Source organism: Ornithorhynchus anatinus, chromosome 2, assembly GCF_004115215.2.
Source record: "Ornithorhynchus anatinus isolate Pmale09 chromosome 2, mOrnAna1.pri.v4, whole genome shotgun sequence".
NCBI lineage: Eukaryota > Metazoa > Chordata > Mammalia > Monotremata > Ornithorhynchidae > Ornithorhynchus > Ornithorhynchus anatinus.
The window spans coordinates 54,882,107-54,896,220 of record NC_041729.1 but is presented as its reverse complement, the minus strand read 5'-3'; the positions used below and the strand labels follow the sequence as shown (position 1 = coordinate 54,896,220).

Below are 14,114 nucleotides of genomic sequence, written 5' to 3'. Positions count from 1 at the left end.
CACGGGGTGCCTTGGCCACTGGGGCTAGGTTTTCCCAGAATAGGATCTGGGGGAGCAAATCAGACAAGGCTTTCCTCTGGGTCATGACCTTTATCTCCTTTGGAGAAATAATAATAATAATAATAATGATGGTAATGGCACTAATTTAGTGCTTATTATATGTACCAACTTTCCCGTGTAGCAATGTCTTACTGTAGCAGGGAAGTTTACGTATGCCACTGAAGCTTAGAGCTATGCTATTGAGAGAGATTGTCTTGCCAGGGTTACCCATAATGGAAAGTCTAAGCCGAAGCATCAGACAAAGATGATTCAACTGGCCTGGGCAACAGTGACATGGGAAAGAGTCGCAGGTGGATGATCAAGTGATCAAAATATTGATCAAAGATAATGGCCGAGACTTAAGTTTTTAACGCACGGAAGAAGGCAACGGTAAACCACTTTCATAGTTTTTACCTAGAAAACTCTTTGTATAATAAATATCCATGAAGCCGCTAGGAATTGGAAATGACCCGATGACCTTTGATGATGATGATGTGTGCCAAGCACTGGGACAGATACAAGATAATCAGGTTGGACCCAGTCCCCGTCCCACATGAGGCTCACAGTCTAGTTAAGATGGAGAATAGGCATCTAATCCTCATTTTACAGATGAGGAAACTAAGGTAGAGAGAAGTTAAGTGAGTTGCCCAGGGTTACACAGCGGGCAAGAGGCCGAGCTGGGATTAGAACCCACGTCCTCTGACTTCCAGGTCTGTGCTCTTTCTGTTTCTCCACTCTGCTTCCCACGTTAAGGAGGGGGGAAGAAAGCAGCTTTCTTCTTCCTTTCTATGGTGTCTGAGGGCCCACCGGGCTGTTCTTTGCATTTGTGGAAATGAAGTACACATTCCGCTGAGCCACGAAAGAGGAGTGAGTACCTGGCATGTCTGAATGGGAACAGCTTGAGGGAGGGGGCAGAGTGCTGGGGAGGAATGACCAAGAGCTCCACAGAGTTGGATGCTGCACTAACGATATTGCCCCAGAACAACCTGCATTATAAATTAAATAAAGCTGTTTATGCTGGAACGCAGGGAGCAAAGAGGGGCGAGTGGGCAGGGTGGCTGGGAATACAGATTTGGGAGGGAGAAGCATAAAGCACGGCCAGAAAAACACTACGACTGCAGTCTTCCCTCGAGTTCTCAGTGGGCACTGGGGCATTTCTGTGGAGAAGGGGTTGTGGTCCGATCAGGGGAAGATGCCAAGCTGTTGCTGACACAAAAGGCAACGGAAGAGAGACGCCCATTAAAGGGGACTGCGTATAGGACGAGATCCTGCCATTTTCCCCTCAGGCACAAGAACATTACCACATAAGCCTTGGCCACTAGTGGGTCCGTCCTCTGGTCCATCCAGCCTGGCATTAGTTAGTTAGTAGTTAGGACTATGTCTAACAACCCTAACTTTTCTCTCTAATAACATCACAGACTTTCCATGGATCTCTCTGCAACTTTCTGGGGCTTCTGAACATGGCAAACCTTTCCTACTACATCTCTGATTTTGCCCTGTCTTGATGCACCCTCATCATGGATATCTGGCAATGTGGTCCACCCCCCTTCTTTAGAACAAAGAGAGAAGACAACTCTTCTTCCAATGTTCTACTCAATCCCAGGATCAAGAAAGCCACACCCACCTGTTTTCCTGTGCTTGGGTTCCGTAGGGTCCTCATGAGGCTCAGCAATGTCCGAGGAGGCTGGAACAAAATGGCAACTGTGGGTCAGAGCTCTGACCACTTCAGGGGTGGGTATGGGAGTAGAGGGGCAAAAGGCTGCAGACAGAGAAGTCATCCCAGAAGTCTTTTGACTTCTTTCAAAAACCAAACAGAATTTTCCAAGTCATACTAATAATAATCATGCATGGTATGTGCCAGGCACTATTCTAAGAACTGGGGTAGATACAAGGTAATCCGGTTGGACACAGTCCTTGTCCCTCACAGGACTTACAGTCTTAATCCTCATTTTATACATGAGAGAAATGAGGCACAGAGAAGTGATTTGCCCCAGATCACACAGCAGCTAAGTGGCAGAGCCGGGATTAGAACCCAGGTCCTTCTCAAGCCCAGGCCCATGCTCTTTCCACCAAGCTACTCTGGTTTTCATAGGTTCTACCATAGATCCCTCTGATCTGAGACTCACCCCTAGGCCTAGACCAGTCAATTATCTCCATTCCTCATGCTTTCTCTTTTGCCAAAGGAAAGGACAACCCAGTTACCATCAGTAAACGTCAAAATAAAACGTATATTCTGCAGTTCACTCTGATCACAGAGCCATTCAAAGCCGTCAATCAGTGACATTTATTAAGCATATGCCGTGTGCCGAGTACCGGAGTAAGCACTTGGGAAAGTGCAGTACGACAGTGTTGGTAGTCATGATCCCTGCCCTCAAGGATTTTAAACTCTAGAGGAGAGAATGAATTTGGGTGGTGCTTTCCATATCTACGTAAATCAAGTTTTCTTTTGAATTAGGATCTGCCGAGAGAGAGATGCCACGGTCACTGCAGGGGGAAGGAGGTGATGACCACTCAAGGCCACTGCATCTAAAGAACTGTCAGAACCCAATCCCTGCCCATTCTGGGGTTGGTAGGGTGATGTACCTCGATGGTGACAAGGTGTTGTGAGGATCTTTTTTAGTTCCTGTTTAGCTCTGTCTTCTCCACAAGGCTCTCTGGGCCAACTGGAAGGAATATGACCAGGGAATCCAAATTTTTCCTGAACCTGCTGATATTATCTATCTGCACAACTTCCTGGGGAGTTCATTTATTCATTCAATTGTATTTATATTTATTGAGCATTTACTAGGTGCAGAGCACTGTACTAAGCACTTGGGAGAGTACAATATAACAATAAACAGACCCGGTCCCTCCCCACAACAAGTTTACAGTCTAGACAAAGCAGTGGCCTAGTGCATAGAGCACGGGCCTGGGAGTCAGAAGGACCTGGGTTCTAATCCTGACTCCTCCACTTGTCTTTTGAGTGACATTGGGAAAGTCATTTCACTTTTCTGTAGTTGTGATCTCACCTGTGGGACGGGGGCTGTGTCCAACTTGATTAGCTTGTTTCTACCCCAGCATTTAGTACAGTGCTTGGCACATAGTAAGTGCTTAATAAATACCGTAAGAAAGTGGCTTAGAAGAAGGAGCCTGCTGCATGTGTGGGCAAATCACTTGATTTCTCTGTGCCCCATGTTCCTAATCTGTAAAATAGGAATTCAATACTCATTCTCCCTTCCACCTATGTGAGCCCCATATGGGTCAGGGACTGTATCTGACCTGATGATCTATACCCCAGAGCTTAGTTTAGGGCTTGGCTCATAGTAAGTCCTTGAAAAATACCGTCATCATAATGTTTACCCTTCACTGGCTTCCCTCCCCCGCCATGAACACTTGTTTCCTTTTGCTTTTTTTGACTCTACCACCGTCAAGCTTCAGTAGGTACCCCCTCTTCCTCTTATAGGATTTGAGGAACCATTCTGTTTTCACACAGTCAACAGCCTTCATGATTTTGCAGACTTCAGTCACGCTCCCTTCTCATCTTCCGTCGGTCCAGGCAGAAGACTCCCCATTAGATCCCTCTAGACTGTAAATTCATTAGGGGCCAGGAACGTGTCCGCTAATTTCTCTTGAAGTGTACTCTCCCAGGCGCTTAGAACAGAGCTCTACACATAGTAAGCACTCAATAAATGCTGTTAATCGATCGATCGATTGTAACCCTCTCACCCGCCGTGGGCAGGGAACTTGGCTTTTGCCAAGAAATAGTATTTAAGTGCTTTCTGGGTTCAGAGCCCCGTAATAAGCGCTGGGAGAGAATACACAATTGGGAATTCGATCCAGTCCCTGTCCTTCAGGGGGGTTCACGGTCTAACTTGGGCCTGGGAGTCAGAAGGACCTGGGTTCTAATCCCGGCTCCGCCACTTGTCTGTTGTGTGACCTCGGGCAAGTGACTTCACTTCTCTGTGACTCAGTTACCTCAACTGTAAAATGGGGAGTAAAACTGTGAGCCCCATGTGGGGAAGGGACTGTATCCAACCCCATTAGCTTGTATTTACCCCAGCACTTAGAACAGTGCCCGACACAAAGTAAGTGCTTAACAAATACCATTATTATTAATATTATTATTAATGTTATGATTAGTATCACTATGAACGTTTTTAGCCTCTCCTGGTTCGGCATCTTCTTTAACCCTCTCATTTCTGGGGTCCCTCCTCTGAACCCCTGCCATGATCCCAGCCTGGCATGAGGTGTGGCCATCCAAGTGATGGGACGGAAGCCCCTCTCCGCCTACACCTCTCGGCCCAGCAGTGGGTTTCGGCAGCCTCTCCTCTCCAGTGGCCAGAAAGCCAGTTTACTCACATCGTTTTGGACACTTCTGCACCAGGTCCGGAAGCAGCTCGGGGCTCTCGATGGCCATTTCATCGGCGCCTAGGCTTTCTGATTTGGAGAAAGAATGTTCGACTTTACGATCTAGCTGGTGTCAATGTCACCTGCGCCCCAGAGCCCGGGATGGGGGAGTCTGGACTTGCAAAATGGAAACTCCGGAAAGAATGACCAAAAAAAAAGAACCCGGACCAATATAGACTCACAAAGACACACACACAAACAGACACCCCCAGATACCCCTCTACAGACATACATACATACACCTACTTGCCCAGGCACACAAACTCTCACACTCACATGCACACTCCAACACCCATCTGCACACACACACACACGTACTCAGACACACACCCCCACACAGACACACGAATACCTATATGCACACACAGACATAGACACATACACATGCATCCACCCCCCCCCCCCAACCCCCCAACCACACACACACACGTAGACCCATGTGCACAAACAGAGAAGAGACACACACTGTCTCTCACACACACACAAACACATATACAGGCACACACTCACACTCCTATCCCACCCCAACACTTCCTTACCAAATATATCCTCAGGCAATCTCTCCAGATGCTGGTCTCGGAGCACGTACTCTGCTAATGCCGCTGTCCAGACAAAGGAAAAGTTGCACAAACGGCTCGACGATAAGCGGCGATAAGGAGAAACAGTTGCTAAAACGGTCCTTCTTAAGGAAACGTCACTGAGCTAGATTGAAGCCCAGTGGAATAATAGATTGCTTTCTAACTGGGTATGATTAGAAGAAAGAGAAAATGGCTCCCAGAGGGAGAGTGGAACAAGCAAAATCCCCTCAGAAAGTCACCTTTAATAAAATGGCCAGGCAGCTGTCCCTCTGCCCACAGTGTTATTACTCTCTGGTAAATTTCTCAGTGGATATACTGGGCAGGCGACTGTCCCGGCTCTACGTGAGATGATCTGCTTGGTTCAGATGGCTGGCAGATAGCCAACTCCAGAGGAATCGGGCCCTCTGGATGCACAGGGATCCCTCAGAAGTGGAAACTGAGGCCAGAGAAGATTAAGGGGAAAAGCTGCTTCAAGCACTCATCCTACCCCTCCTTGATTACTGCATCAGTCTCCTTGCTAACCTCCCTGCCTCCTGTTTTTCCCCGCTTCAGTCCATACTTCACTCTGCTGCCTGGATCATTTTTCTACAAAAACATTCAGTCCATGTTCTCCCACTCCTCAAGAATCTCCATCCACCTCTGCATCACACAGAAACTCCTTTCCATCAATCACCTTACCCCCCTTATTTCCTACTACAACCTGATCCTCACACTTTGCTCCTCTAATGCCTACTGACTTGCTGTACCTTAATCTTGTCTTCATGATCCTTCGTCCATGTCTTACCTGTCCTGGAACTCCCTCCCCGTTCCCTATTTGACTGACAGTCACTCTGCCCATCTTCAAAGCCTTATTAAAAGCACATCTCTTCCATAGGCCTTCCCTTACTAACCTCTCATTTCCTCTTCTCCCATTCCCATATGCACTGTCCTTGCACTTGAATCCTTTTTGGATCCTCCTCCTTTCTCCTCCTTTTTCTCCACTTCCTTCTCCTCCTCCTTCACCTCTTTCTCCTTTTTCTCCCACTTCACCTCCTTCTCCTCTTATCTTCCTCTTTCTCCTCCTTTATTCACTCCTCCCTCAGCCCCAAAGGCCTTATGCATGTATTCATAATGCACTGATTTACAGTCATATCTGTCTCCCCTTCTAGACTGTAAATTTACTCAGGGCAGGGAGCACGTCCACCAACTCATTTATATTGGACTCTACCAAGTGCTTAGTACCGTGCTCTGCACACAGTAAGTGCTCAATAAACATGAGTAATCAACTGATTGATTGACTCTAAGCTTCCCCTCACTCGGCACCCTGAGCCAAATGGACTCTGAGCCCTCTCTCTATTACTTCTGAAGCCAGATGAGACAAGTGAGACAGATGAGAAAGAACATGGGCTTGGGAGCCAGAGGTCATGGGTTCGAATCCCGGCTCTGTCACCTGTCAACTGTGTGACTGTGGGCAAGTCACTTCACTTCTCTGTGCCTCAGTTACCTCATCTGTAAAATGGGGATTAAGACTGTGAGCCTCATGTGGAACAACCTGATTACCCTGTATCTACCCCAGCACTTAGAACAGTGCTCTGCACAGAGTAAGCACTTAACAAATACCAACATTATTATCATTATTATTATTATTATTGACACTGGGGGAGAGTACGAAACTAAGATCTGAGTCCAAAAAGACTAGTAACTTAAAAAGAAGCACAAGCTAACTACCTTTTCCTCCTCCTCTTCCTCCTCCCTGTTTCCCACCCCACAAGACAGCCATAGTTATATTATCGGGTGCTTTTCCTCCTCATCTTCCTCCTCCCCATTCTCCGCCCCACGAGACAACCATACCTATACTGTCATATGCTTCTCGGGTGCTTTCGTCTCCTTCAATCTCATTCCAGAGCTTGGTGACCTGATCGCAGTTGATACTCTCCGCGGTGTCAGTGTCAGGGTCTGGAAGGTAAAACAATCCAGAATGAAGTGGAGGAAGGATGTGAGAATTCTGGAAAAGGGTCCTGCTGGTGGAGACTGATGGGAGAATGAGTATGAAGAAGCGGAGAAGGAGGAGGAGGAAGAGAAAGAGGAGGAGAAAAAGGAGAAAGAGGAGGATGAAGAAAAGGGAGAAGGAGGAGGTGAAGTGGGAGAAAGAGGTGAAGGAGGAGAAGAAGGAAAGAAGGAAGAGGAGAGAAAGGAGGAAAAAGAGGAGGATAAAGAAGAGAAGAGGTGAAGAAGGAGGAGAAGGAGAAGGAAGATGAGAAAAAGGAGGAGAAGGAGGAGGGTAAAGAAGAGGAGAAGCAAAGGGTGAAGTGGGAGAAAAAGGAGAAAGAGATGGAGGAGGAGGAGAAGGAGGAGAAAGAGGAGAAAGAAGAGCAGAAGCAAGGAGTGAAGTGGAAGAAAAAGGAGAAGTGAAAGAGAAGGAGAAGAAGGTGAGGGAGGAGGCAGAGGAGGAGGACGAGGAAGAGGGACAGCCTGGGTTTGATCTGTGAGAGGCCTATTAGGCGGCGAGAGGCCCCTGAGGCCATTGTCGATCCACAGCGACTTTGGCCGGCCGGGGCTGTCCCTAGAATCCCCGAGGCTCGGGTTGCTCTCCGTAGTGCTGCCCGACCACTCGCGATTCACTGCTCTAAGAAAGGAATTCCAGCAGCAAAACCAACCCCAGCCTCTGGCTCGCTGCGGCCTGCGGCTTTTCTGCTCGGCTTGCTCTACATTGAGCCAATCAGTCATTACGAGCCCCCGAAGCCTAAACGAGCTGTTCACTGGCAAGCGCTAGGCACTCCTGAAAGATATCATCGGACCAGATCAGGTTCCACCAAGCCAGGCTACTGCGGGGTTGGGGGCCGGGGGGGCGGCCGGCGCAGTGGGGATCGGAACTCATTTCCAAGTGAGTTGGATTACAGTTTATACATCCGGCCTAGGGAGGGGCCCGCAGCCCCCTGGAAGGCGAGGGATCAAGCTGCCGGAGCATGACCTACCTGGGGAGAATTCGATCTCCTCTTCCCCTCCCAGGGGCATCTGGTCATAGAGATGGACGAGCTGCAGTGGGTCCATGTCGCTCTGAAGCAGCCTGAGAAAGCTCCCTTCTGCCAGAGTCCCTGGCTCCATGGCTTGGCACCGCCGACCACCTGAAATAAACGGTTGCCCCACCGTGAAACAGAATCCTTCGGGCACTCACAGCCCTGGCCTTAGAGGTCCCTGGCATGAGAGCCCAAGGGCAGAGTGGGCAACCAGGAGAATCCTCCCACCGGTCCTCCCCCAGAGGCCTTTCACCAGAGTGGGGAGACACAGTCAGCCAGTCCGTCAATCGTATTTATTGAGCACTTACAGTATTTTTAAAATGGTATCTGTTAAGTGCTTACTATGTGCCAGGCCCTGGGGTAGGTACAAGTTAATCAGGTTGGACAGAGTCCCTGCCCACATAAGGCTCACAGTCTTAATCCCTATTTTACAGATGAGGTAACTAAGGCACAGAGAAGTGAAGTGACTTGCTCAAGGTCACACGGCGGACAAGTGGCAGAGCCAGGATTAGAACCCAGGACCTTCTGACTACCAACCCTGTGCACTATCCACTAGGCCACGCTGCTCACTGTACTAAGTGCTTATCCGACCTTGGTTTCACTGATTCTATCTTCTCCTGGTTCTCCTCTTATCTCTCTGGCCATTCATTCTAATCTCCTTCGCGGGCTCCTCCTCTGCCTCCTACCCTCTAACTGTGGGGGTTCCTCAAGGTTCAATTCTCAGCCCATGCTATTCTCCATCTAAACCCACTCCCTTGGAGAACCCATTCGCTCCCATGGCTACAACTACCATCTCTATGCGGATGATGCCCAAATCCTCATCCCCACCCCGATCTTCCTCTCTCTATTCTCACATCTCCTGCCTTCAAGACATCTACTCGGATGTCCTCCCGTCATCTCAAACTTAACATGTCCAGAACAGAGCTCCTCATCTTCCCACCCAAACCCGCTCCTCTCCCGGGCTTCCCCATCACTGTACACAGTCCCGCCATCCTTCCCGTCTCACGAGCCTGTAACCTTGGCGTTTTCCTTGACTCCTCTCTCTCATTCAATCCATACATTCAATCCGTCACCAAATCCTGTCGGTCCCACCTTCACAACATCCCTAAAATCCACCCTTTCCTCTCCATCCAAACTGCTACCGCGTTAAAACAGTCACTAAAACAGTCTATCTCATCTAGATTACTTCATCAACCTCTTTGCTGACCTCCCAACCTCCTGCCTCTCCCCACTCCAGTCCATACTCCGCTCCACTGCCCGGTTCATCTTTCTACAGAAATGTTCAGGACATGTGACCCCCCCCCCCCGAAAAATCTCCAGTGGTTGTCAGTCTACTTCTGTATCAAACAAAAACTCACCGTTGGATTTAAAGCACTACAACACCTTGCCCCTTCCTATCTCATTCTCACTGTGCCTCCATCTCACCTGCCTCACCGCTAACCCCTGGCCCACGTCCATACCCTCCCTCCTCAAATCTGACAGACGATTACTCTCCCCCACTTCAAAATCTTACTAAGGCACATCTCCTCCAAGATGCCTTCCCAGTTTAAGCCCCACTTTTCCTGATCTCCCACTACCTTCTGCATCGCCCTGACTTGCTCCCTTTGCTCTTCTCCTCTCTCTCAGCCCCACGGCATATATGTATATATCTGTAATTTTATTAATTTGTATTGATATCTGTTTATTTGTACTGATGTCTTTCTCACCCCCCCAGACCGTGAGCTCGTTGTGGGCAGGGATTGTCACTCTTTATTGTTGTATTGTATTTTCCCAATTGCTTAGTACAGTGCTCTGCATATAGTAAGTGCTTAATAAATAAGATTGAATCAATGAATGAATGCTTGAGAAAGTAGAATATAACAATATAATGGACACATTCCCTGCCCACAATGAGTTTACAGTCTAGCGGGAACAGCAACGGATAGTTCTTCCAGAACGTAGTGGCTGATGAATTCAGTTCTTATTGGGAGCTAATTTTGTCCTCTTTCCCACCTGGACGAACTAAGAAGCAAGAAGGTATTTTAAATGACACATTACACTTTTTTAATGGTATTTGGTAAGTGCTGACTATGTGTTGGGCCCTGTACTAAGCGCTGGAGTTGATACAAGATAATCAGATTGAACACAGTCTCCTTTCTGTGTGGGCCATCCCCAGCCTAGTCACTACAAAGCCGAGTGTCCCTTCAGGGCGTCCAAGACGGTCCTGGGGGGGGGGGGGGCGGAGGAGGGGCTTCCAGCCCATGTTCCCTGACTGCCACTGTTCAATACGGAGAACAAACTGGAGAGGGGATAGAGGGAGTGGGAAGCTGGCACATCAAGGAGGCCAGTGTTCAAGTGAAGAGCAAACAGAAGCAGCACAGCCTAAAGGAAACAGTGCAGGACTGGAATCAATCAATCGGTGAGATTTACTGAGCTCTTACTGTGTGCAGATCACTGTATTAAACACTAGGGAGAGTACACTACTGAGAATCTAGTCCTGACTTTGCCTGTTGCCTGCTGGGCGATCTAGTGCAATCCGCTTAACTTCTCTGGGCCTCGGTTTCCTCATCTGTAAAAGGGGTATAAATACTGTTCTTCCTTCCCCTCAGAATGTGAGTCCTGATTATCCTGTATCTACCTCAGCATTTAGTACAGTGCTTGGCACTTAGTATACGTTTAACCACCGGAGATGGAAAGGGGAAGATCAAACCCTGCACTTGTTTTGGGTCTTTCTCTTCAGAAGAGGCCGTGGGGACATCAAGCTTCCCAGCGTCCCCTTGGGGTCTCATTCACGGCAAAGGAAACTGAGGCTGGGAGTGATTGATACCACCTTGCCTGCTAGTCAGGTCTCTGCTGGTCAGTAGTTGGGACTTTGGAGTTGGAGTATTTTCCTCCTTATTTGGCAGAGTCACACTCTTGCTCACTCCGGATCAGGAGGTTAGTGGAACTACATGGGTTGATGGAAACTGAACCAGGAACCTGAAGGGGTGGGGGGCTGGGGGTGGGATGACAGACTTTCCCACAGTCTTGGGAGGTGGGGAGCCTTTTTTTGGCGGGGGGCGGGGAGGCTCTGGGAACCTCACTATAAGGCAGTGGCTCATTTGGGGCACTAATATTAGTAACCAGGGTCCTCCCCTTTTCCCCAACCCTAAATTTCAGGTGATCTGACCCCAAATCTCCTGCCTCCACTGCAGCCCAGAGCCTCCTGAAGGGAGAGCTGCAGCCCAGAGCCTCCTGAAGAGAGAATGAAATGGAGCCAGAGGCAGCAGCAGAAGCCCAGGAACACCCTGAGAACAGCATGCTAACAACTTCTGTAGACCTAGGAAATATGAAACCACAGTCTGGTTTTTTGCTCTGTTTGAGAAATAACTTCATTTTGACTTTCACTTCCCCCACGCCACAGATTTTCTGAGAGGGGATTCAGGAGGCTGTGGGTGGGGAGGAAGAAAGGAAGGAGAGAAAGAGAGAAGGACAGAGGGAGGAGGAGGGGAAAATAAAGGAGGGAGAGGGGAGGAAAAGAGAGGGATTAGGGAGGACAGGGATGGCATCTAAGGGAAGGGTGAGTGGGGCATATTTTGGCAAGTTTTCACAGGGAACCGATGTTCCATGACAAGAGGAAGCAGAAGTGAGAAAAGGTGGCTGAAATCACTCGAGCAGGGATCCTCTGAGGTCTGGTCAAGGATGTGGCCTCTCTGGACCAATCAGAGCCAATATCCAGGCTCTGGGGGTCTGAGTCGGTTAGGGGGACAAGGAGAGTGAGGGCTTGATCTCTTCCCAAAAAGTCGAGGCGCAGCATGGCCCAGTGGATGAAGCACAAACCTGGGAGTCAGAAAGAGCTGGGTTCATATCCCGGATCCACCACTTATCTGCTGGGTGACCTTGGGCAAGTCATTTCTTCGGGCCTCAGTTACATCAAATGTACAGTGGGTATTAAGACTGTGAGCTCCATGCGGGACAGGGACTGTGTCCATCCCGATCAGCTTGCATCTACCCCAGCACCAAATACAGTGAGTGGTGCACAGTAAGGGTTTAACAAATACCATAAAAAAGTCCGAGGCAGGTGGGGGGCGGGGGGTAGGGGGGATTGGCATTCCCGACCCTTCTAGGGCCTCAGGATAAGTCCGGAACTTCTGGAAAGACGGGAAGCTCCTCAGGCCACGATGAAGTACATTACTGAATGGCTGGCTACTGCTTTGTCCTCCAGAGGCCCCAGGGTGGTCCTGGGGGGTGATGGAGGGTGGGGGTGGGTGGCCTGGCCTCACCTGGGTGTGGCACAAGAAACAAACATGGCCTAGTGGGTCCAGCCCGGGCCTGGAAGTCAGGAGGACCTGGGTTCTAATCCCAGCTCTGCCACTAGTCTGCCATGTGACCGTGGGAAGTCACTTCACATCTCCGGGTCTCAGTTATCTCTTTTATTAAATGGGGATTAAGACTGCGAACCCCACGTAAGATACGGACTGTGTGCAACCTGATTCACTTGTACCTACCCCAGTGCTTAGTAAAATGCTTAGTACAGTACTTAGGACAATAGTAAGCGCTTAACAAATCCCATAAAGAAAAAGTGGAAATGCTCCATGCCAGGAGCAAGGACCGCCTCTGCTCGGGGCCCAGTGGCCACTCAGTAATGGGGTAACGGGGGGAGGGGTCAGACCACCTGTCCCCTGGCCCCCAGATGGAAACACAGAAGGAAGATGGAAGCGAACACCCTAAGCCAGAGTCTCTGACAACTCGTTGGCCTCCCCTCGGAGCCCAGTCAGGACCACTCCAGCCAGAGCCAGTAATAATAATAATAATAATAATTTAAAAATTATAAATTATTATAATTATATTAAACACTCTGTGCCAAGCACTGTTTTAAGAACTAATGCAATGAAGTACATGTAACATAGTACATTACTACAGTATCTCATCTTACCTTGCTACATTTTATCACATTACATTTCTACAATATTACTGCTATTACCACTATTAATGATGATGATGGTATTTGTTAAGCGCTTACTATGTGTTCTAAGTGCTGGGCAATGTTCTGCTATTACTACGCTACTATGACATTGCCATTTTCCCCTTTCATTACACTCTCAATTCCTGCACAGACACACACACACACATACACGCACACGTGCACCCACAAAGTACACTGACACTAAGTACTGCCTAGCCCCTCTTCCCAAACGGATGTGGTCTCTCACTGTACAGTCAATCAATGTTGTATTTACTGAGTGCTTACTGTGCAAAGAGCACATACTAAGCACTTGGGAGAGCACAACCTAACAGAGTTAGTAGACAACGGCCCCTGCCCGCAACGAGCTTACAGTCCAGGTGGGGAGACAGACATTAATATAAATAAAATAAGGGCATAATAAATCAATGTTGGCTATAAGGAATATATTATGGATGTAATAGATAAATTATAGTTGTAATAAATAAATTATGGATACGCCCTGAGACTCCTGGCTTTCCCTAGCTCCCTGCCTGCCATCAGTTATTGGCGCTAACGTGGTTATGTTTAGATTGGCCCCGGTTGCATCGACCCTCTGGAATCTCAGCTCCGAAAATGAAACCTGGCTAGGGGGCCGGTCATTCTGCAGAGGGCATGCTGGGACCAGCTAACCTCACTGACTGGTCAAACTGGATAATCCAGCTTCGGGCCCCCATTTCCCCTCTTTCGGAGTCACTTTCAGGGCCCCGAGCCCAGGCGGAGAATGTTGACTGTTATCTGGACTGGCAAGCTGTGCATGAATGACCACAGGAGTAATAAATTACACAAAGTTCCCCTTTTCTCCTTCTACGGTTGCTAGCCAATCAACAACAAAATGTGACACCCGTCTTATGGCTCCAGAGGAGTCATTAATCATGGACAAAGAATTTAGCTTGTTGGGTGGGGCGGGGGCGGAGGGGAGAGGGGCAGGTGGGAATGGTCTAGGTCTCTGAGTTGGAGAGAGAGGGTTAACAGGGTGCCTACCCTTCTTGGTGCCCTTGAGGCAGGGAAGAAGAGTCCAGCCTGGCCCTCAAAGGCTACAATTGTAATACGACAGTTTCCTCTGCCTTCAACTGAACCAGCTCAGTGACTCTAGCAGAGGAAAACTGTTGACTTCAGCCTTTCCCCTTCACTCACTCTCCCATCTCTAAACCC

The 14,114-nt window shown here is 48.8% G+C and overlaps 1 protein-coding gene across 3 annotated transcripts in view; it reads right to left on the bottom strand.

Moving 5' to 3' along the window:
• CIITA (class II major histocompatibility complex transactivator) overlaps positions 1 to 14,114 on the bottom strand; it is an 83,284-nt gene that overhangs the window by 31,121 nt on the left and 38,049 nt on the right. For all 3 annotated transcript variants that reach the window (XM_029057630.2, XM_029057632.2, XM_029057634.2), the window contains exons 2-6: positions 7,958 to 8,107; positions 6,834 to 6,938; positions 4,965 to 5,027; positions 4,378 to 4,455; positions 1,664 to 1,723 (exon numbers count right to left, since the gene is read on the bottom strand). In XM_029057630.2, coding sequence (XP_028913463.1) covers positions 1,664 to 1,723; positions 4,378 to 4,455; positions 4,965 to 5,027; positions 6,834 to 6,938; positions 7,958 to 8,107 — 456 coding nt within the window. The remainder of the gene's footprint in view (positions 1 to 1,663; positions 1,724 to 4,377; positions 4,456 to 4,964; positions 5,028 to 6,833; positions 6,939 to 7,957; positions 8,108 to 14,114) is intronic.